We start from the raw sequence: 24038 nt of genomic DNA, 5'->3' as shown, positions 1-24038 counted from the left end.
AAAAACCTGAGAGTTGAGAGAGACACAAAGAAAGGGACAGAGTTGAACAGCAGGAAGGGGAAGGGTTGGGGTGAAGCGTCCCTCCTGCAGTGGAATTACAAGGAGAAGGCTGTTAATGCTAATGAACGGTGCTTACTCCCTTTTGGAGTGACAAATTACAATTCTTCATTCATTACAATTTGATCCAGAAGCAAAGCTACCCAGCCATGGATTTCAAACCAATTCCTGTTCTGTCCTTCTAGTGGATATAAAGAAGGAAACGCCGTTTTTTAACCCCGAAGTTGAATGGCAAACCCAAGCCAGGACTGACTGTAACCAGGCATCTGATGTAATAGGTAAGGCTGACACAGTGTGGAGCAGGAATCACAGGAACAGGGCAAGAGGCTGGGGCAGGTCAGGGCAGGTGGCCGTGGACAGAGGCAGGAAGGGGAGGGAACCAGTGCCCTGTGCAGTGAGTTTAGCAGAAGAGATTCCCCAGGAACTGGAAAAATATCAAAAGACAAAAGGGGTAGATAATAAGTATTGATGTCCAAGAGACAATCTCTAAAGCAAGAGAGGAAAGTATGGGGGTAGAAGATAAAGAAAAGGGAAAAAATCAGAGACCCAGGGTATTCAAGAGAGGAGATGGAAGAGAAACACATGAAGACAAAGCGAGGTATAAAGAGATACCATCCCCAGAAAGAGAGGCATAAGTAGGGAAAATGGGCCAAGCCAAGAGGAAGGTGAAGAAGTAAAATAAGAATGAAAGAAAGAGGTAGAATGAAGTAGAGGGTCAGAGGTAGATTGAGGGTGGTGGTAAGAGGTAGAATGAGGGTGAGGAAAGAAGAGTGTTGGCAGGATGGGCAAAGCTGCCCCTGTGAATATCGTCACTTTTTGTGCAGGACCTGGAGAAACCTGCAGGTCACACACATTCAAGCACAGGCCACGGTGCCCTGAGTTAACTTAGCTTCTAGATCTTCCTAGTGCTCTCATTCTGGGGTTTCCTGCCGCGTGGGCTCCACCCTGAGATCCTAAGTGGTTGTTTTCCTCTGTGCAGTGATCAGCAGTGAGGACTCCGCAGAATCCAGTGATGGGGAGGAGTCCCCAGAACCCTCCACGTCAGCACTGAGAAAGTCGTCTGGTAAGGAAGTGGGAGAGCAAGGTCTAGGCTGGAGGAATCTGAACCAGAGCCACTGTTCCCTGAGATCTTATTCTGAGCCCCTTCTGTAGCATGGTTCCAGTTTACTCTGGAATCCCATTCTCTGTCTTTATTTTACTGGACTTTTATGGGAAATGCAGAGAGATATGAAATCTATATCTGAGAATGAGGCCTATTAACTATTGGGTCCCATTAATCAATATATGTACCCTATATTGATTATATAGTAGAAATAGGCCAGCAAAGTAATGAGTGTGTTAAAAACTACTAGCTGTGGGCTTCACTGGTGGCACAGTGGTTAAGAATCCGCCTGCCAAGTCAGGGGACACGGGTTCGAGCCCTGGTCCAGGAAGATCCCACATGCCGCGGAGTAACTAAGCCCGTGCGCCACAGCTGCTGAGCCTGCATGCCGCAACTGCTGAAGCCCGCACACCCGGCGCCTGTGCTCCGCAACAAGAGAAGCCACCGCAACAAAGAGTAGCCCCCGCTCGCCACAACTAGAGAAAGCCTGCGCGCAGCCAAAAAAAAAAAACTACTAGTTGCTATGCCTATAAAGTGGTGGATTTATACAGTGATTTCTACAAAGAACAGAAAGCTAAATACGGTTGGCAATGCACGGGTTAAGGGCACCAACCTCCAGTGTAGTCAAAAATCTGCCTAACTTAAGAGTCAGCCCTCCATACACACAGGTCACATCCATGAATTCCACCAACTGTGGATCGTTTAGTGCTGTAGTATTTAATTTCTTTTTCTTTCTTTTTTCTTTTTGGCTGTGGTGGGTCTTCATTGCTGAGCAGGGGCTTTCTCTAGTTGCGGAGCACAGGCTCTAGGCACGTGGGCTTCACTAGTTGTGGCACGCAGGCTCAGCAGTTGTGGCATACGGGCTTAGTTGCTCTGCAGCATGTGGGATCTTCCCAGACCAGGGATCGAACCCTTGTCCCCTGCATTGGCAGGCGGATTCTCCACCCCTGTGCCACCAGGGAAGTCCTGCTGTAGTATTTAGTATGGAAAAAATCTGAGTTTAAGTGGACCTGTGCAGTTCAAACCCATATTGTTCAAGGGTGGGCTGTATTCCTTTATTGGAAGGTCATATTATCATCTGATCACAAACTTGAATCATGTCATAACTTGTCCAGCTACCTAGTGTTAGCAGAAATAAAGGCTTCGTATAAGGCATTCTGAAACCCAAAGGATTGTTTTTGACAGAATTCTTCAACAAGTCATGGCATATACAGTGATTTTTTCAAAGGACCTTTGCAAACAACATCTTACAACAACCTTAAGGGCTAAGCAGGATGGACATTGTAACCCTTGCTTCTAGATGAGGAAACACAATCACATAAATGCTTCAAGGTCTCTACAAAGTCTCATGGGAGACTGAAGGGAATAACAAGTCTAGCGTCCTGGATTCTGCATTATTTTCTTGTAAAATTGAAGCTCGAAATGATTATCAAAATGTTAGTTCCTCAATCCTATGGGTAGCCTGAGTTGCCATAAGATCCATGTCTCTGTAGTGTACAAATTGGTGAATTTTTGTCCCTTTCTACTTTTTAGACCTAGACAATATCAGAAACATACCTATTTATGGAAACACACTAGGAACAGTCCTAAGAAATAAAATGTTACCTGATCTTGGTGCTATAAAAGAGCAATATTTTAAATAATACACTCAATCTAATTGCTCACTAGATCTATCAAAGTAAAATGTAGATTTGTTTCAGTTTTTAAGGAACACTTTTGTCTTAGTACTAGTAGGAAGACTGCTCTAGAAGATAGTCCTAAAACACATCTACGGCTCAGACACATGAGAAGATTATTTCCCAGGCTTGCAAATAGTTCAGGAGGGCACCAGGTTGGCAGGGGGTGGGAGGAGGTGAGGAGACGAGACTCACACAAGGTCTTGAACACAAGGTTTCCAAGGTACCCTACATGAGAAACAGCAGATGAAGGAAGTTTGAAAAGACAACAGAAGGGGTCAGAAGTAGAAGAGAGAGAAGGGAAGGACGGTAAGGTTCAAGCAGAGCAAAGTTGCCCCTTGCATTTGAATTGTCTCTGCCCTGGGAACAGGGAATGGAACATCGCTAACCTACACAGCAGATGACTTAGAAGGGCAGCCCAGAGTGGCCTGGGTGCAGGCCATGCCTCGCATGGCTTTTCAAGACTTTTGCAAGTTTTCTTATGAGGGAATTTCCTGCTGAATGCGTTCCTTGGTCACACACCCAAACCCCTCGAGAATCCTGTTCCTTTGTGCAGTGACCAATAACCTTGACTTTTTAGAATCAAGTGAGGGAGGAGGGGCCAAAAAGCCACCTGCTCACGATCCCAGATGTCTCGTGTAGGAAGATACGGATTGCAGCCATGGACAGCAAATATCCCGAGTGTAAATCCAGAGCTCTGTTTTCCTGATGAATCTTATTCTGAGCATTCTGCACATGCCTTGATTTGATTCCTTCTAGGATATCATTTTCCACCTTTAACTTTTCTGGCCCTGTTGGGAAGTGGAAGGAGGCAAGGAGGTATTGTATATAAACTGTTGTTTAACTGGATGAGCCCGGTCAATTGATGTATTGAAAATGTAGCAAAAATAGGCTAGTAAAATTATACCTTTTACTACACACTATCATATCTATTAATGCTAAAGAGTGGAAATAGTGTACTTATTCCTCAGCATGCTTTTATTCTATGGAGCATACTAAGCACAGCATTCCTCTATTTGTTGTTAATATTGTCATGAGTCCCCAACTTAGAAAGACTTCACAGAATAATTTGTGCTTCTATTAAATTATTGATGGAAAAATAGCTTAAGACCAAATACTCTCAAACCCCAATTATAGTTAAATCATTGGCTTACACGGTGATTTCTCATAGGGTTTTTATAAATAAAGCTTCCCTTTGTTTTTACAAAAACCTTAACAGGGAGTTAGGGTCACCAGGTTATCCCAGGTTTATAGATGAGGAAACTGGAGTTGGTAATGTTTGAGGGTCTTTTATGAATTCACATGGAGAGTAAAAGGCAGAGCCAGGTAGGAACCCAGCATTACCTGCAACATGACATTGGCCTGTATAGTGATATTTGAAAACATTTTCACAAGTAAGGTATCATTTTATGTTTACAACAACCTAAAAGGTAGGTCAGAAAACTGTTGTTCCCTCATTTCACAGATGAGGAAACTCCAGCACATAAACATTTAAGGACCTTTACACCTCACATATGGACAATTATTGGAAGAGTCAGAACTAACAACCTGGACCCTTAGCAAATATTCATAATCATTTATTCAAAATCTTTAAAGCCAGATGTAAGATAATAATGTTTTATTATTTTAGAAAGACAGTGTGGTGTATATCCTATTTGTTATAAAACACTCCAGTAGGGTCTGGGACAGAATCTCATTCTCAAATATACTGTATTAGTGTTCCTGCAGCAAATTGTGTGAATTCACAACAACTGTGATAAATATTTTATTGGACTCATGGCAGCTGAAGTCCAGATTCATTGCCAAACTAGTTAGTACAAACCTTGAAAAAATATTGGTTTTCAAAACTTCTTTGACTTTGCAATTAGGGCTGAAGGATTGGGGGGGGGTCTTTGCTACATTTGGAAGTGATCACTTTCCTTTAGACAGGAAGAGACAGAAATGATCATCATTGTGTCTTTAGAGTCCAAATCCTGTCTACAATGTGAGTAGTCATAAGATTTACTACTCTTTTAGTTATAGATTACTGGTTGTATTTTCCTTTCCTTCCTAGATCCTTGGGATATTGAAAACACATCAACTTGCAGCATAAGCCATAGGAAAAGACGTAAGAACAATCAAAATTCTTGCTGTAACAAATATCTTTCTTTGCTACAAAAGCTTCAGTCAAATTTTTGGTTATATCCTTTAAAATAAAATGATAAATTTGTTGGCCTTTTAGATGATTCACATTATACATTTTGAATTAGGTGAGCTGGGCTAATTGATGTTACTTGTAGGCCTCAAGAAGTTCAGTGTCACAAGTGCGGTACAAGTTTATCCTTCACTCACATAAAAAGATAAAGTGGTTCCCAGGGTGGAGGGGTGCTCACTGAGGGCCCAGCTGATGGAGGCTCTGACATCTTGAAAATGTTGCTTCCACCGTCCCCCTGGATAAGAAACAAAGTGGAAGCAGAAGTATGTGCAGACAAGAGGAAAGGGTAAAGAATAGTGACCAAAGCGAGTGCCTTCCATGGCAAAGTTGTGTCCAGTCCTGGCCTTGGGGGTGGTCCCTGGAGCAACCTTGACCAGGAGGCCAGATGGAGCCGTAGGGGGCCTGGTGGCAGGAATATTCCTACCTCTTCTACGTAAGCTTCCCCTTTCCAGATTTCCTTTTAAAGAACTCCATGCTGTATAGGTCCTAGGACACAGGCTGAGACTGTAAAGGAATTTTATTTCTTTCTGCAGGAATCAGCAGTAGTGACACTTCAGAACTGAGTAACGAAGATGAGCTTCAGGAAATGTCTAGCTCAGTCCTAAGAAATGGGTCAGGTAAAGAAGATTACGATGCCAAGCCTTGGCCTGCAGAATGTCAGGAATGAAAAGACACTGTTTCCTGGTGTATTTAATTCTGAGACCTTGACTACCTTGTATCCAGTTAATCCTGGGAACTACTTTTCGGATTTTAGAAAATGGAAAGAGGCAGGAAATTTTTATAAATTCATGTTTAATAGAATAACTCATATTCACTAAATGTATGTAATTTTATATTCCTATTTTAGCAGAAATAATCACCAAAATGATGGTCTCTTTTTAAACATTTACTGTCATGCCTGCTAACACTAAGATCCTAGATTTCTATAGTGATATACTGGTTGACATTAATGTCATTTGTAATCGTAAAAGCCTCAAAAGACAACTGGTCCTGCTGTGTAATTATAGACAGAAATAAAAGCTTCAGATCAACCATTCTCAAACTTTAGTATAGTTTGTGACAGATATTCATCACATTATAATTGGATTGTAACGTGATATTTTAAATTCCTTTGGCAAATAAGATCTTACTCTGTTATCACAAAATCTTTAAGACTTAGGAAGGTTAACTCTTGCTTCCCCATTTTAGGATCAGGAAATAGATGTACAAATGTATAAGGGTAAAAAAGGGTGACTATTTTATGTAACGGGCAGAAAGATAAGAGCTGTGTCCCATGATCAGAGCCCAAAGAGGAGATACGAGGGATCTGGCATATTCACAGGGGAATGTATCAGTGCCTGATGCAAGAAAACTTATTTAGCAACAATAATAAATACATATGTATATATATATATGTGTGTGTGTTTGTGTGTGTGTGTGTGTGTATGTGTGTATACATATACACACATATATACATATATATGTATAGGTATTGGTGGGTATATAACCACCAGTATTGGTGTGGATTTTGAAATATATATTCAGATTGAGAGGGAAAAAGCAAAAACCATAAAGAAACAGAGAGGGTAGGAATGGAACCAGTTGTATGATATACAGAACACCTAGAAGGATAATGCCAAAAAGGATGAACAGAGAAATAAAAAGGAACAGATATTAAGAGTATAACTGATGAAATGAGAGAAATCAGGGACAGCGAAGTTCACAGGTGGGCAGAAAATTGAAGAAAAGGAGGAGGAGGAGGTGTGGTTAGATTGAAAGAGACAGAGAAAATCTCTGTTGGATATGAGGTGTAGTCATTGGAGCAGGTGTATTTTTCTTCAGCCCATCTGAGCTTCAAACATAGATCAGCATGACCGCATCAAAGTCTGTTTCCTGGTCGCCATCTACAGTCTGCTGTTTCCTTATTTCCCTTCAATGTCCTGTGGATTCAAAACTCTAAAAATAAATAGAGGAAGAGACTCAGAAGAGATGCCAATCTATTAGCATGTGATAGAAAAGCCAATTGTGATACTAGTTCTCAGTTATCTTTGTTTTACTGTCTGCACAGAGGAAAAGCTCTTCCTTCTTTACCTACCTCTCCCCCAAAACATTGCCATACACGCACACACCAATACACATACTCATATAGAGACAGGTCTGTGCACAGATTTGGACTGTTTTCAACAGGTTTGAAGGAGCCAAACGAGAAAGAAGAGCTCAGCTTCTGGGTGGAGGGAGGTGACACTAAGTGGATAATGCAAGGAGAAATAATGGAAAAATTAGGCTGAAAAGATATCTGAGTAAGTTTCCTCAAATTAAAAGATATCTGAGTAAGTGTCAAGTTTTTCTAAGTGGACATGAGATCCAAATATCACGAGATTGGGAAGTTTTGTAGAGGAAGATGGATAATTTTCAAGATACCTCTAGGAAGTTTACCAGAAACATGATAATAAACTCTGTGACTGATGGACAGTCCTGTGATGTAGAAAGCTCATAGAGAACTGGCAGAAGTAATAATAGTCAATAGTGTGGTCAGTGTCAAAAAAGCAGGCAGATGGTGACAATGAAAGTGGTAAACTGTGAGATGAAGCCAAATATGGTTGAAGAAAATATAGATAAACACAAAGATTGTAATTTTTTTAAAGCCAAAAGATCAAGATAAGATTAAGAGAAACAAACTGAAGCAAAGAGAAAACAGAAAGTGATGTGACAATATAAAGAGGATTACTTCAACAGTAAAACTAGATCCAGAGACAGAAGCATAAAAAACTAGACGGAATGAGATACATACAGGAAGCAATCAATGGAGAGGTATAAAGATGAGGCACAGAGATAACTGCATAGATAAAGGGTTAAAAGATGAGAGAAAAATGGTAGAGAGAGAAAGGGGCAGTGTAAAAGAAAGAAAGGAGAGAGATGGAGAAATTGTGGGATCTGAGATGACCATGAGACAAAAGCAACATTGGCACAAGGGGTGGTTCACACTAGCAGTGAGTTTTCAGGGTAAGGTGTCCCCAGGTATCAAAGTGGCTCCTGTAACTCACCCAGATTACAAGGTACCTCACCAAAGGGGTTTCGTGTACTCTTACGGTCTCAATCACCATCTACAATCTAATGGTTCCTAAACACACATTTCCAGCCCAGCTCTGCCTTCTAAGCTTCCAAACTCAATTATCCAAGTGTCAGAAAGGCCTCTGGCTAAGGTCCTGAAGGTTCTAGACTTCTCCACTTAGATGTCTCTCAAACTCAACACTTTTAAAACTAAGCACATCATCTTTCCCCCTAAAGAAAGCATCTACTCCTCCAGTGTTCGCTATCTCTAAAACACTTATTAACTGACTCATTCTTTCAAGTTGAAATTCTCAGAGTCATCCGTGACACAGCCATCTCCTCAATTGATGTACCCCATCTGTCACCTAACTCTATCAATTATTCCTTTTATATGTCTCCACCCTGCCCATTTATTTCCATCTCCATGCCAGCACTCTCATCCATATCTATATCACTTCTCACTTGAATGAGGTCTACAGGCTCCTATTTGTCCACCTTCTCATGTTGTTCCCACCAAACACATTCTAAGTGATTTAGCTAAATTGATCTTTCAAAAATGCAATTATGTTCATGCTGCTTTCCTACATAAGAGCCAAATATCATTTAATTTTCTTTAGGAATAAGTTAATTCTTCTTCATGTGATCTCCAAAGCTCCATACCTGAGGCTCCTGCTTCTTTCTCCATTCTCACCATTCCCTCTCATTCTCTCACTCTATGTTCAGACATACTAAACTCCTTTTGGTTACTTGTATTTGCTGAATCCAGACCTTTGCACATGCTTCTCCATCCATTTGGGGCTATCATCTTAGTCACCTTTCTCCCTAATCTGGTTAACTACTGTTTCCATGATACCTCCTCCGGAAGAGGTACCTCATCTCAAACTCTGCAAGTTCCTCCTGCCTTCTGCATCCCCAGAGTATCCTGTACAATCTGTGTCCTCACATTCTCCATGTTTCTATGTATTCACTCATTAAGTGTCAGTTCCCTGGTTGCTCATAAGATTGACAAGCGTTAACTCTTCGTGCACCATCATCACGCACCTCAGCACCTGGTACCTGAAAGATGCTCAGCAAACTTGTTGAGTGAATAGAAAAAAAGTCCACTCTCTGTATTCCAACATTTGGAATTTGGTAAAAATGAGTTTCTTATAGTATTTATATGAGAATATCTATAAAAATTATTTTAATAATTGAATTACGTATATATATATATACATATAAATGTAATAAATAATATTTCTGGAAAAGAATAATGTCACATAAAAGTAAGTACCAATGTATATAAAAACGTCATTAATGGATGGATGGGAAAAGCATATAAAGAAAAAATAGAAAAACAAAGATATATATTTTGGGCAAAGAGAAAAAGAGAAAAGGCAGATTAAAAGGAAGAGACAAGGGCAGTGAGGAGCAACGAAAGAGAAAGCGATCTCAGAGGTGAGTCACCCTGTGACGTAGACGTCCGTGAAAGGTGGCTGCTCGGAAGGGAGGGGAGGGGTTCGGATGAAAATTCTTTACAAATCATAACTTAGGAACAGAGCTCCAAGGACCTGAGAAGTGTTCCCGTGTCATGTGTTTTTCAAAAAGTGTGTCTAGAAGCCAAGAAGAAAGGACTGAAAGTAGCCAAGCATTGACATGATGGGTGAGGACACCCAAGGTCAGGGTAGAGGTGGTTCAGCAGACACCACAGACCCTGGGGGAGCTGTGGTAGGTGATCGGTGTTCAGGGAGAACCCTTACCAGCTCACAACAGGGGGCGGGCCAGTTATGGAAGGTGAAGGTCACAGGGCCTGTGCTGCAGGATGTCAGGAGTCTGAAATCAGAGCTCCGGTTCCTGATGCACTTGACTCTAAACATACTTTGACAAGGAGTACATCCAGTCCATGTCAGAATCCCTTTCCCCTCTTCGTTTGCTTGAACTGACCCACTGGGGAACTGCAGGGAGAAAAGAATTCTGTTTAACAGAATGGGTCCTGTCGATTATACATGGATGATGTCGTTGAAATACACTGGTAAAAATGGCAGTATCACGGAGCGAAGACATAAAAGTGCTCTTCTGCTGGTAGATAATAGTGTCACTTTGTCACAACGTTGGGAAGGTCTCAAAAGACAAATAAATGGTCCTTTGCCCTGACAGGAATAAAAGACCTCAGACAACTATTCATAAACTCACCATATAGTTTTGAAGGATGCTCTCTAGCATGTTACTGATTTACACAGTGATTTCTCATTAGCTTTTGCAGCTAAGATCTTATTTAATCTTCATAAGAAATTTAAAACCTGAATCGCATAACTGTTGTTATCCCTGGTTCATAAATGAGGAAACTGATGCACATAAGTAGTGAAGAGAGTTTTCAAAGTTTTACAGTTTTTTACAGTTTCAAAATTTTTACAGTTTCTGACCACCACCTGTTACTTTCTAGATACCACGGATACTGGAAACGATTCTACTTTGGGAAAACACAGTGAGAAAAGAAGTAAGAGTGCATAAGAATTTACTCAATTTTCATGTTACAAATCAACTATTTTTTAATGCTAAAGTTCATTATTATTTTCTATACCTTTAATAAGACAAAAAGTTAATGCCTTTTAAAGTAACTTTTTTCAAAATGCTCATACCTTCACATTGCTTTTTATGCAGATTTTAAAATGTTTCTTATAAACACTGATCTATATCTTTCCAGAATTTTTCTATGCATGTGTTAACACATTTTGCAATGTAGTTTTATTTATCTAAATAGGATAATTCTATGCGTACTTTCCCTCTTAAAATTATTATATCATACCTAGAAAATTAAAATATTTAACATTTTAAATTGAACTACAAAAAGTCTTTTTTAAGGGATGCTTTAACATGCACTATTTTCATTTTTAGTGTGGTTGAGTATTTTCCATTTGTTATTGGTCATTTGTTTTTCTTCTTCATAGAACTCTTTGTCATAGAATGCTCGGCCATGTTGTGGTGTTTGTATTTTTCTTACCATGCTGAATGAATATAGAAATCTTTATATGATATACATGTACATTAAATCTTGATTCTATATGTTCCTAACATTTTGTCCCATTTGTTGTTTTTCTTTTAGGTTTGTTAATGGAATATTTTGTCCTAGAGAAGTTATACATTTTTAGGGATCAAATTTGTTAGCTTTTTTCTCTCTAGTTCTTTGGTTTCCTATCATATTTACAACAGCTTCTAGCTGAAGATTTTAAAAATATTGTTCTATATTTGATTCTAGAATATTTGAAGTACCTTATCATTTTTAATATTTACATCCAAAACCCTGTGAGTTTTGCCTATTTGTGTATATGTGAGGTGAGAATTTTTAAAATATTCCTTACACTATTACATTATGATTTCAATCACCACTTCGATCACACAGTGTCTTTGCTTGTCTATATATTAGTTTTTCTTTTACAAGAAAATTGCAGAAGAGAAAGGAGAGCTCAGAAGTAGCACCAGACTGATGATTCACTGGGGGTGAATTTTAAAATTAACTCAAGAAGATTCCCCCATTTCCTTCCCAAGTTCATTGGAAGCTCTAATTAGAAATGCATTGAAGTTGCAGATTAATTTGGGGAGAGCAAAGACTTATACCCATTTATTCATATCTTATTTAATGTTCTTCTACTAAGAATTTTCATACACCTTTAAAAAATTTATATGCTGAAGCCATTTGTTTCTCTCTATGAATATCTTTTTTTCCCATTAAAAAATAGCTGGAATAAATTTAAGTGAGACAAGACTCTCAAAATCTTTATTTAAATAGGAAGTCTATGGTCATTTTATTATCCATTTGCATATGAGGAAATCAGAATGCCAAGGATCTTCTTCTGATTCAATATAAAATCTTACAAGCATCTATATAGTTTAAGGATCCAAATGTCACTTAAAATATTATGGCCAGGCCCCTAAAGGATCAAGACAATCAATCAGAACTAAGTTTCTGAAGAAATTGTCTTCATAAGAAGTGGCAATAATTTCAACTGAGGGGCTTATTACAAGACCCCTTCAAATAACTCTTTCAAGGACAAGTTTATATTACAGAGAACAGAACAAATTGGTAATGGTTACAAACAGACACGTCTCCATATTTCAAAAGACTTATCTTCTTATGAAATTTCTCAATACTGTCAAATCAATTCTTTATGTTAGTTTTGTGGTACAGACTGCTCTCTCTCCTTCTACAGCTATGGTTTGAGAGGACTTTCCCTCCTCTTTCTGTAATTCTGTTAGTTATGAAGACTTACATTTTAAAAATCTGGTCTCTGGAATTTGATTAGTTAGCCTTGTAAGAAACGCAGGCCCATAGAGTTGGATTGTGTTGGCAGAAATAGAGAAAAAAGGACCTGGAGAGTATTTTTAAAACAGTAAAATAAGATGTATATAAATTTTTCTACTTTAGCCTCCCATCTTGTTGCTAAATCTGAATCAGCTTGTGATCTTTATCATTTTTTTTCAAATTTCCTTTCTTGCCTTCACCTAAATACATAATGTGAATGATTTGTTCAGTATTTACATGAGGATGTTTACAATATCTTTTTTTTTAAACTATATATATATTTAATAAGCATTACTACTTATAGGCTAATTATTATTCCCAGTATCATTAAAATACTTTCTACAGTTTTTCTTTGATCTCCAAATACTGAGGACTCCTCTTTATACACGTTCTATTTACCAGACCTCATCCTTATGGGCCTCATCCCACTTCAATTTTCACGGCTCGATTTACCCATTTCACACTCTCAACACTTCTACAACTTCTCTTTCCTGGAAAATCAGACCACATCTATACTAATGACTGCTAAAACCCAGTCTTCCTTCATGGTACCCATTTTGGGTGAAGATATACAAACAGACTTCAAAACTGAGCATCATTACTGGTGTAGCATGGGAATTTGGCATCATGGAAGGAAAAACCAGATTTGGGATATCCCCCAAAAGAGAGGTATAGAAGGCTTCAGCAGAGAGGCCAAGATTTTGAAAGACTTTGGCCAAGCTTGCGCTCATGCTGAAGACTGGGTAGAATTCTGCTGGCTGCAGATGAAGTTCCCATAGCTCGTCCTATAATGTGGCAGGATAATTCACAGCGACCCCTACTTCCAGAGAAGAAAGAAGTGAACCCAGAGCTTCCCTTTCTTAAAAACTCTGAGTTTCACCCAGAGGCAAAGAGTCAAGGGTCTCATTTGCAACATAGCCCAGGGTCCGGTCACAACAATGGTTCCCAGTGACACATATACTTGTTGACACAGCCCCACAATCTAGCAACCTTAGGTGCTAAATGCAATGTGGGAACAGCCGTATTTTTCCACCATGATGAAACAGAAAAAGTACTAATTCCGCAAGGTTAGACCAGTGTCATACCCCAAACACTTGGAATGATTTCCTCCTCCATCTGTCCTTGCCCCAGGTTAAAGTTCCTAGCATTAAAGGAATTCCTTCCTCCTGCTGTGTAGCAGGTAAGAAGAGACTCTGCATTAGAAATAGTTGAGGTTCTGCATATTGATGCATCCAAGAATGTGTTGGATAGTAACTTAAATGAATAAATTAATTCTATCAGTTTGTGAAAAATTTAATCCAAATACATGATTGTATACTTAAAGCCAAAAAAAGACATTAAAATAAAGGGAGGGATAAAGAAATGCCAGCAAACTACAATTAGAAGGTTGGTAATTTTTCGTAGTTAGTTCTTTGTCATGGATAGTGATGTAGTAATCAATGTTGTTGGCTAATGAGGATTCTCTGTAATCTCATTGTGAGGGTGGGGCTGCCTCTACACCACAGGCTCCCAAGAGGACTATACAGATTGACCATAGATGAGCGGCCCTGCTGACCTCATGAGTGAGGCAGGGGTAGGCAGCAGGTGTGGAGAGCAGTGTGCATGGGGAGGCAAACATCTTCCCAGGAGCCTGGGCATTAGACCTGAAGGGATCTGTCCCTAACAAGCTGGTTTCTCCAGTCAAGAGGATGAAGCTGGTGCAGCTTATCAGAGGGTGGCCTGATCATGGTCTTTCTGACTGGGAGGTCATTGGCTGCCTCTTGCCTCCTAACACCTGGCAAGCCTTGGCCTCACTGTGATCAGGTGAGTAAGCTGGGAGAACTTGATGCACTCTCTTGTCTTCTGGAGCATCTTGGTCTCCTACTTGCTAATAGCTCCTTCCTGGTCATTTGTTGGTGATGTTGATGATAGTGTCGATAGTGGTGGTTCTATCGGTGGTGATGGTCCCTTCATGGCTTCCTGATATCTACGTGTTGGCATGTACCAGAGGTTTCATCCCTAAGGATTTCATCCAGTCTGGTAGCTATAAATTCCATCAATATGTTAATGACTGCCGATTATACTTCACCTCCTTTGATCCCTCTATTGAACTGCCAAGTCATAAGTTCAACTTCCTACTCCAAACTTCCACTTGGAATCTCAAATTTGACACATGAAACAGATTCCTTTATTTCACTCCCAATCCTGTCATCCACCACCACTCACCCTTATCTCAGAAAATGGCACTAATTCTACTCAGTTGCTTGAGCCAAAAGTGTAGAAGATGTGTTTGATTCCTCCCTTTTTCCTAACCCCCACCCCACATTCATTCATCAAGTTTCAAAACTATATATATATATATATATTTTAAAAAGAACCAAATAGAAATTCTGAGATTGAAAAGTATAATAACTGAAATAAAAAACAATGAAAAAAGTGGGTGAACTCTGAAAATAATTGTGTGTGTGAGTGTGTACACATATACAGCCAGTTCTCATTTTTCATGGTATATAGGTTTCATGAATCACCCCAAACACAAAAATAGCTAATCTTGTACCTTTGCTCCCAGGAGAAATACAGGGTTTGGTTCCTGTGAGCCTCTGGTCACATTTTTGTAAACCAATAAATATATATCTTTGTTTTATGAGTGTTTCTGTTTAAAGACACCTAATTTAATATATATGTTGATTCATCAATGTTGAACTCACAGCCGACAGCACTATAACTCATGCCTGATCGGAGCTTAACTAACACACAGATTTTCTCCATAAGGCACATCACAGTCTCAGGAACACTAGACAGCACTTCAGCACTAGGCTTGGGGGCCATTTTAAGCAGCAAAATCACCAACAGAAAACACAAAAATGAGAAAAACATGGAACTAAATAGTCGGCAAAAGGACACTTGTTTACAGAATAAGCTGAAACAAGGAGACAGAGCATTGCCTTGTTCAACCTCATCTGGGAACAGGTGCGGCTGGCAACTCAGAATTTTCACTGCTCTGAGCCTCACCATGAATGACCATGAAAGTGCCCTGAGTACTGATTTGGGAGTTGCAAATAAACTTTAGGGAGTGGGTGACTTCACAAATATGGAATCTGTGAATAATGAAAATTGGCTGTATGTATACATATTTTCATTCTTTCTAGAATTAGTTTTTTAAATTAAATAATACATCTGTTCTCATAGGCAACATTTTATTATTGTTGTTTGCCAGATAGCCTGCAATTTGGATTTATATTTAGTCTTTGACCCAAGAGTTACTTAAGAGAGGGTGGGAGAAAATGTACATTCTCTATTTCTATTTTCTGGGTATGGAGTTGAATATGTACCAGTAATAACCCTGTTAAAACATATTATTTGGGTCTTTCATAGCCTCCTCATTTTGTCCACTTGATCACCTGTGGACTGAGCGACATAACAATAAAATTGTCTACTAGTAGAGTGTTTTTACCTCTCATGGTATTTCCTGTATTTTCTACTTGCTTAAAACTTTTTGGCCTGAATCACACTTTCTTTGAAATTCAGATCATGACTCCCTGGTTTCTTTTTGTTGATGTATGCTGAATATACCTTTGTCTATACATTTATTTTCATTTTTTAAAAAATTTTTATTTTATCTAATTAATTTATTTTTGTCTGCCCTGGGTCTTTGTTGCTGTGCTCAGGCTTTCTCTAGCTGTGGTGAGGAGGGGCTGCTCTTCGCTGGGGTGCGTGGGCTTCTCATTGCAGTGGCTTCTCTTGTTGCAGAGCATGGGCTCTAGGCGCAGGCTCAGGAGTTGTGGTGCACTGGGCTAGGTGCTCCGCGGCATGTGGGATCTTCCCGGACCAGGGCTCGAACCCATGTCCCCTGCATTGGCAGGCGGATTCTTAACCACTGTGCCACCAAGGAAACCCTATACATTTATTTTCAACATTTAAAACTATGTTTTTACTTGAGTCTTTTGTATATGGTTAAAAGTTGGGGTTTACTATGTAATTTAATCTCAAAATATTTTATTTAAATAAGTGAGTTAAGTCCATCTATTTTTATTTTTAGGACCAAAGTGTTTGAACTTGTTCCTGTCATATTAATTTATATTGTTGATTCATCTTGTTCTAGTGTCTTAGATATTAAAAATGTCAACACTCTGCATTCTGTCTTCAATGCATTTATGTGCATGTATGTACTTGTGATACTTAGGAAGGTTTGCATTTCTGTGGTAGTGGTTACAGCTGGGCATATGACTGCTTAGCTGAGACTAACCCTCCCAGCTTTCCCTGTCCTGCCAAGCGACTATGGCATCTGAGTAGAAAAAATGTGAGCCTCTTTTGGGTCTTTCCTTAAAAGAAATGAATGGTTGAGCCCCTGCTCATTTCCCATATTTCCATTGGTTAGGAGTATATACTTCTGATATTTACAAAGGTTTGTACTTTTGTTATAGTGATTACTCTTAGAATTACCTTTATATGATACCTTTGGTCCTCTCTTTAGACAGAACCCATTAATTTCCCACCCAGGAGATTTATAAAATTAGTGTATGTCCTATTTCTCTTTCCCCTCTCACCCAATTTAGGCCACGATGTTCCCTTTATTTTTACCTTTTAGCTATTAAATGTGTTTTATATTTATCCTTTATTTATCCAAATAATACCCTTTGACTCCTAGCTGTAGAACAAACTATGACCTTGCCTTACCACCCATATTTCTCCCTTCCTCCCAATTTTTTTTAATATTATATCATTTCTATATTGTAAGGGCATATACATTTATGCCCTGGTCTGTCACCTCATCTCCATTTTTATTTTAATCCTTTTGCCAAAATTTTTCCAGTCCTGTCTTGGTTTGCTGAAGTGGATCCTCTAGTAGTCTTCTCAAAGGAACAAGTACTCATAGGAACAGTATCTCCAGAATTTCCCTATTCAAAAGTATTTGTTTTTATTATTTATACCTGAAAATAATTTGCTCACTCTTTACTTCTAGAAGTGTCTTGTACTTCTTGTACTTTTTTTCTGTGGCATTAAATGTTGCTATGGGAAATTCTATAGCCAACGAGATCCCTCTCCCTTGAAAATGACTTGGTTGTTTTGCCCAGGCTGCCCATTCAATTCTTTAAAGTACGGTAACTTTGCTGGAATATATGTCAGGGTTGACTGAAGTCAATTTTCTCTGCTACAGAGTGAAAACACAAGTACTTATGATATGTATATTCATTTTTTTTATAATTTCAGAAAACTTTTTCTTGAACTTATCTTCAATTATTTCTTCTGTTATTTTGGTTTTCTTCTTCAAGAATTCAAATGATTTGTTTACTGCCTTTTCTTGACAGGAATATCACCCACATATTTCTTTTAAAGGAAAGACCCAGAGTCTTCTGCTCGCATCCTATTGGAGAACCCTTAGTCACATGGCCAGAGCTAGCTGCGAGGTGAGGCTAAGAAATATAATCTCTAGACAGGCAGCCAAGGGTCTGGCTGTAACTCTATCCCTATGGAAGAAAAGAAAGGATGATTATGGGTGACAAATAGCAATCTGCTTACTTGTTCTCCATGTTTTCATCCAAAGTCACTAATTTCCTCAAATAAAGAGGAAAATTCAGACTCTCCATTGGTTCAAACCCAGCCTTGTTGTCACCTGAGGCCCTTTGGCAATAAAAGGAACTGGAACTTGGATGCAACACAGAGCTTTGTGGCCAGAGACAAGCCAGCCCTGAGTGAGAAATAAGAGAGAAAGCGTTAGAAAAGTTTGTTGTAACTGATGAACACAGCTCTAAACCAAATGAGGAGAAACAGACAAGAGAGAACATAATCAATTAAGCAGAAGCCAGACCCCTGGTATCACATCAGATCTAAACACTGTTATTTAAACCAAACTAATAGCACATACCCCACCGTGTTGGTGCAGTAGAGATAAGTGAACCTCCATTCTCTGAATTAAGTTCTGTAATTTTCATTTCTTTCTCATTCCTTGTTTTCTTCCTCTTCTTCGTCTGTCTTCTTTTTCCCACCCCTCTCCCATTCTACTAATGTTTTTCTTGTATACTTTATTTCTTTTGTTCATTCTTTTACATCACATCATATAAAATACTGCTGTTGGGTTTATACAGCACTGTAGAGGTGGCAAGATTTTCCTTCTGGAGTTGAAACATATTCAGATATATTTTGTTTCCATTTCTTCTGATTATTTCTAACACCATATATATATTTAAATATATTATTATTATATATTAAATATATTTTAGAATATAAACGTAAATAAGTGTAAATAAATATATACTTATGTTTTTAGCATCTCTATCATTTTTTTCTCCATACTTATCTTTATCATCTTGTTTATTTCCCAGGTTATATTTACCCAAGTCTAAGACTTTTGTTCTCTGAGTTTTTGTGAAATCTCACTGCCATACTTGATTTATTATAGTACTTGGCATGGGTAGTCTAAGCACAGTTTGTTCTTTCTCCTACTTACTTCCTTGTCAAACCTGTTCTCTCAAATAGTTCTTTCTGTGCCCCAGGATGAAATCTTAGATAAGCCCCAGAGTTGTGCTAATCCTTTTCAGCAGCAGTGATATTCTCATTCAGTATTTAAAAGACTGAGCTGATATAATATTAAAACTGTAAAATTTGTAGTGAGCAAGTTGGATAAGGCCAGCCTCTTCTTTCATCCACACTTCCTCTCTAACACCATTCAGTATGTGTTGCTTTTAGCTAATTCAAACTGAGGAGGAAGGAAAGAAGGAAGTGGTAAGGAGCAGGAATGGCCCTCTTACAATAGATCCTTCATGTCTCCCAGAAATGGCAGATGCATGAGCCACATTTGTGGATTCTTCAGATATTCACTCTCTTTAGGGAGAATTTCTCAACTGAAGTTCCCCTGATGCAGGAAATCTAACTGATGCCTTACCACTTCCTTCTTAGTCTCCCAGCTTCTAGGAGGTCCACACCCCTCCTGGGGTCACCTCTTTCATCCAAATGATCCTCCTGGATACAGTGTCTCTCAAGAACTAACTGAGCCCCTCCCTTCCCCAGGGAGGCTCGTGAGAACCATGTCTCTTCATGGTCCTACGACCAGGGGATGTGGGGTTGGCTCCCAACGCAGTCACCCTCTCTAGACTTTCCAGGCTTGAGTCTTTAAACATCTCTGCCTCCCTCAAGCTCTTAGAGACACAGATTAATCACCTTGAGACTGAAGCCTTCTCACTTGCCTTGAGGGGAGGGGAACACTTAACTTCTATAGCAAGCCTCTGGTGTCAATAAACAGTATTTGGATAGGAAACCCAAGAACAACCACTCTACTTCCTGTGGGGTATTTCAGTGAGAAATTTCACAAAGAACAATAATTAGCAGGTCTTAAACCCCAAATCTCCCAGTAAGGAGAACTCTGGTAAGCTGAACTAGACTACTTTTGTATCTTTAATTTATTTGGCCTCAACAGGTTTGATGAAAGGTGAATCAAACAGTGCCAGAGAAAGATAGAGAGGGAAAGCAAATATTTTTTGTTTGTCTAAGATGTCTATGGTTGAACAGGGCCAAATTGTAGTCCAGGCATTGAAAGAAAGAGAAAGAAAGAAAGAAAGAGAGAAAGAAAGAAAAGAAAGAAAGAGAGAGAGAGAGAAAGAAAGACAGGAAGGAAGGAAGGAAGGAAAGAAAGAAAGAAGGAAGAAAGAAAGAAAGAAAGAAAGAAAGAAAGAAAGAAAGAAAGAAAGAAAGAAAGAAGATAGAAAGAAGAAAGGGAGAAAAGGGGGAGGAAGGAAGGAAAGAAAGAAAAACAAAGAAGAGGAGAAGAGAGGAAAGGAAAGGAAAGGAAAGGGGAAAGGAAATGTGTGCACTTTATGGCCCTGCTTTGGAGATCAACACGTTTGAACATGGCACTCAGGAGAGTCACCTGCGCAAACCCCACCATCTTTCCACCCACACCTCCTAAATCTGAGAGCATATTCCCCTGACATATGGTTTCAATCAACCCTTTTTTGATATCTCTAACCCTAAGGTTTTCTAGGACTTGAAGTTCTATTTCTACAAATTCCCCTTGGGCAATATTTTCTTGGTTAGTTCTTTAAATCCTATTTTTTTGTCCAAACCCATGTGAACAAGGTCTTTGGTCACTTTCATGATATTTTCAGCCTAAAAGCCTTCATTCAGGGCTAAGATGATGGCCTATATTTTATCTGTGTAGCTCACCATCACATCTCCCTAGACAATCCAAAGTCTTGCATAACTGCCATTGATTCTGCCTCTCAACCAAAGGAAATCTGCATTGCTTCACTTCATTTTTTAATTTCAGGATGCTTCAGTTTCTTCATTGGTAATGGGGATAGTAAAAATCCCTAAAATAAAGTAGTAGAAGTAAGGGTCTTATGTTCATGTCTAGCATATAATAAGCACTTAACAACTGTTAGCTCTCATTATTATTATTCTCACAGTGTTCCTTGAGATATAAGGAACAAAACTCTGTCTTAAATTCTTTTTTATTAATGTGGATATAAATGAATTTTTATTAATGTGAGGGCAAATAAAATGAAATCTAGGATGAACCCAGGTTAACCATCAAAGGCTTAGTAGGTGCAAGGCTATGGGTTATATATTTTTTCTTTATGCAGTAAGCTTTTGAAAATTTAAAGTAAAATGGAATTTTTGAAAAGCACTATTATATACCATGCAACTTTTCAGCAGCATCTGTTTTATAATTTTCTATTTTCTCAGAAAGAGGGGCAGACATAGAATTGAAATTCTGAGTAACAGAGCCCCAAAGAAAAGAGGCAAACCAAGAAGAAATAAATACATATATAAATTTTACTAACTAAACATCTAAATTCTCATGCTTTAGTCTATGCTTTTGTTAATAGACCTGTTTCTCTATTTACTTTCTGTAACTACTAACCATTGGGAAATAGATTTATTCAACTTCTAAAACATGACAGGGAGAGAAATATGATATCTCAAACAAGCAACATGGTGATGAATCCACAACCAAAACCCAGGACCCAAGGGCCACTGAAGTGCTGCCTCTGATGAACTGGTAACTTTTGAGGCTGGAAATAGTTGTAGCCATAAAACACTGTGTAACTCACAAGTGACAAAGATGTCCTGCCTCATGTCCCACCACCCTGAGGTAGTCCTGTGGACTTGGGTCTGTCACTTCACCTCTTCTGCCTCAGTTTACTCCTCTGTAAAGTGAAATGATAATAAAGAGACTGACTGTTCACCAAGGCCCATCCCAGCTTCATATACAGTTTCACATTCTGTAGATCTACCACTGGACTCTGTAAGGACCATGGGCAGCTCTCTCATCAGCATCAAGAACAGGGAGCCCAAGGAGTGTCTTTAATGGATTCCCCAAATCTTTAATGGATTCCTAACATCGCTGGCTGGAAGGGCAGGAACAGCAGCTAATCTTAAGACTCCTTTCTGTGGAGTCAGACTCTCAGTTCCCCGCCCCCCACCACCAAACCCTCTCATGTAGAGGTAGACCCTCCTTCCGCCCTGAGCAATTTTCAGAAGACAGTAGAACTCCCCTGAGCTTCCCTTCCAGCCAGGAGAAAGCTGCTGTGAAGGAGAAGTGAGGCAAGCAAATAAGACAGACCCCATCTCCTGCTAGGCTGCCCCATTGTGATCCTGCTCACGGCTCAGCTAGTCTCTGGATCATATCTACAAATTTGTCAAATTATAGACAAATTACAATCTAAAACTCTTTGTCTGGAAAAAAAATTTGGCTAGAAGTTTCCCACTAGAACAGCAGAAGCAATATATTTTACCACCTCTCAGTAGTGAGTGTGGCCAACTTGCTTGGGAATGAAGACATTGGATGGCCCTTCTGGAAGGTTAGCACCCTTGCAGTAGCTACCTCGTTGCCCTATGTGCTTCTTTTGGGAAGAGTATCTCTCAAAAATACTCAGTTCAACTCCCATCCACAGGGCCCCCCACCAGGCCAAGGGAATCATGCTTCTTCACTGATTCCCTTGCTGGCTCCTGGCTCAGCCCTTCTCCCACCACAGAACACTCTAGCCATGACGTTCACCTTTATATTGGTAAGGATGAGTCTGATAATCTCTCCTTCCCTGATGTCCCAAGGACTGAGACCCATCTCCTGTGTGGATCCTTTAACATATTTTGTCTTGGCCTGAGGGGAGGTGTCTGACGATTCTCTTGAAAGAAATGTAGCCTCTTTCACAAGACCTGGAGGTGGGGAAGGCCTGTTCCGGCAGAACCAACCTCACTATCCCTTACCATGGTCTGTGCAACAGGGCTAGACTAGCACTTGCTTTAGGATCTAGGCATACTGGGCTCCTATTCTATTGTTCTTAAACACTGAGGACTCTCTGATACTCTGAGGCAACCAAAAGATCACCTAAACATCCTGATATACTTTTTTGCCCATAAAGATTAGTTCCAACCATTAAGAAGATTATTTTTAAATGACTTTTAATTTTTCTGACCACATTATTATTTGTAAGAGTTAATGTAGGGTTTTAGTATAGCATTAGTAGTTGTTTATTAAGATGGTAGACCCAAGAATAATTAAATCCTACTTTGTCCAGGCATTTTACTTTCTGGATCTAGGATAGTAAAGTGCTGGAGCTCGCTAACACACAAATAACCCCTGTAAAGTTTAGCAGCACTTTGTTCATATGATCTGGTCTCCAGACCAAATTTCTGAGAACTGAGCTGGAGTACAACGAGTTTCTGTTTGTTTGCCGTGAAGTTGTTTGCCCTCAACAGGCTTTGATGAAATAGAAGTCTAACTCACCAACTAGTCCCAGAAATATTTAAACAGAGAGAAACTGAGAGCAAGAGAATGCACGTTTGCCAATAAGGACTACTGTTGGACAGACTCAAGTTATAGTTAGAACTGGGGTTTCAATTTCATCACCGCATGGGAGAGGAGAGCAAGGAGAAAGCCAAGAGAACACAAGTGTCTTCTTGTGGGACAGTGGGCCTTGATTCTTGCAGGAAAAGAGAGAGAGAGAATCAGAACTGGCCTTTTCCCACTTCAGCATCACTAGTGACAGGAGAGGACTGTTTCACCAAGACCCACACCTGTGTGGATAACCTTTTATACCTGGCAACTACTAACTACCATATTTGGTACCGTAATGTTCTTTGAAACCAATCCATCTAGAGCAATTTTTAAAGAAAGCTTCATCTACTTTCAGGTCTACATTTTCCCCCATTCACTTGTTCCTCTTAAGTCTTCAAGATCATAGCCATGCTTATGATTCTCTTATACAGGTTTAGTAATCTCTCCTCAGTGTACCTCCCTAATACCTTGATAAACTTCCTAAGGATAACATTTTGTAAGGTAGAACATGTTGATCTTGGGGTGTGATTTCTCTTGGGATGAAAATCATTAATAAATATCTCATGGGGCCATTTTTATTTTGGTGAGTTTTTTTTTTTTAAACTTGAGTAATTGTTATGGCAAAGTCCCTGAATACGAGATAACATCATCAACCTGAAGGCTTTTTGTGTTTGGTTGAAGGAAATATTCCTTTCCAGCCTCATCTGGTCATAATCTGCTTAAAGGAAAGATCAGTCATGATTGACTTTCTGGAGGGGATTTTCTCCTGGGACTTGCATTACCCAAATTAGCACCCCAGGATTCCAGCCATGGGAACAGAATGATGGGCACAGACCTTTAGCAAGAAAGCATCCCTGACTTCAACATTCAGACACATTTGAATGATGGCAGACCTGAACATGAACATGGACATGATTAATCTTTTTGGACAAAATCAACAATTA

At 39.3% G+C, this 24038-nt stretch overlaps 1 protein-coding gene across 4 annotated transcripts in view; it reads left to right on the top strand.

The window, feature by feature from the left end:
• LOC137765063 (nuclear autoantigen Sp-100-like) overlaps window positions 1-24038 on the top strand; it is an 84851-nt gene that overhangs the window by 47659 nt on the left and 13154 nt on the right. For all 4 annotated transcript variants that reach the window (XM_068544256.1, XM_068544259.1, XM_068544257.1 and 1 more), the window contains 5 exons: window positions 243-335; window positions 1037-1120; window positions 4889-4942; window positions 5563-5646; window positions 10482-10535. In XM_068544256.1, coding sequence (XP_068400357.1) covers window positions 243-335; window positions 1037-1120; window positions 4889-4942; window positions 5563-5646; window positions 10482-10535 — 369 coding nt within the window. The remainder of the gene's footprint in view (window positions 1-242; window positions 336-1036; window positions 1121-4888; window positions 4943-5562; window positions 5647-10481; window positions 10536-24038) is intronic.

This window comes from Eschrichtius robustus, chromosome 5 (genome assembly GCF_028021215.1).
Source record: "Eschrichtius robustus isolate mEscRob2 chromosome 5, mEscRob2.pri, whole genome shotgun sequence".
Classification (NCBI taxonomy): Eukaryota; Metazoa; Chordata; class Mammalia; order Artiodactyla; family Eschrichtiidae; genus Eschrichtius; species Eschrichtius robustus.
Note: the sequence above shows the minus strand (reverse complement) of the source record. Positions and strands in the feature narration are given on the sequence as shown.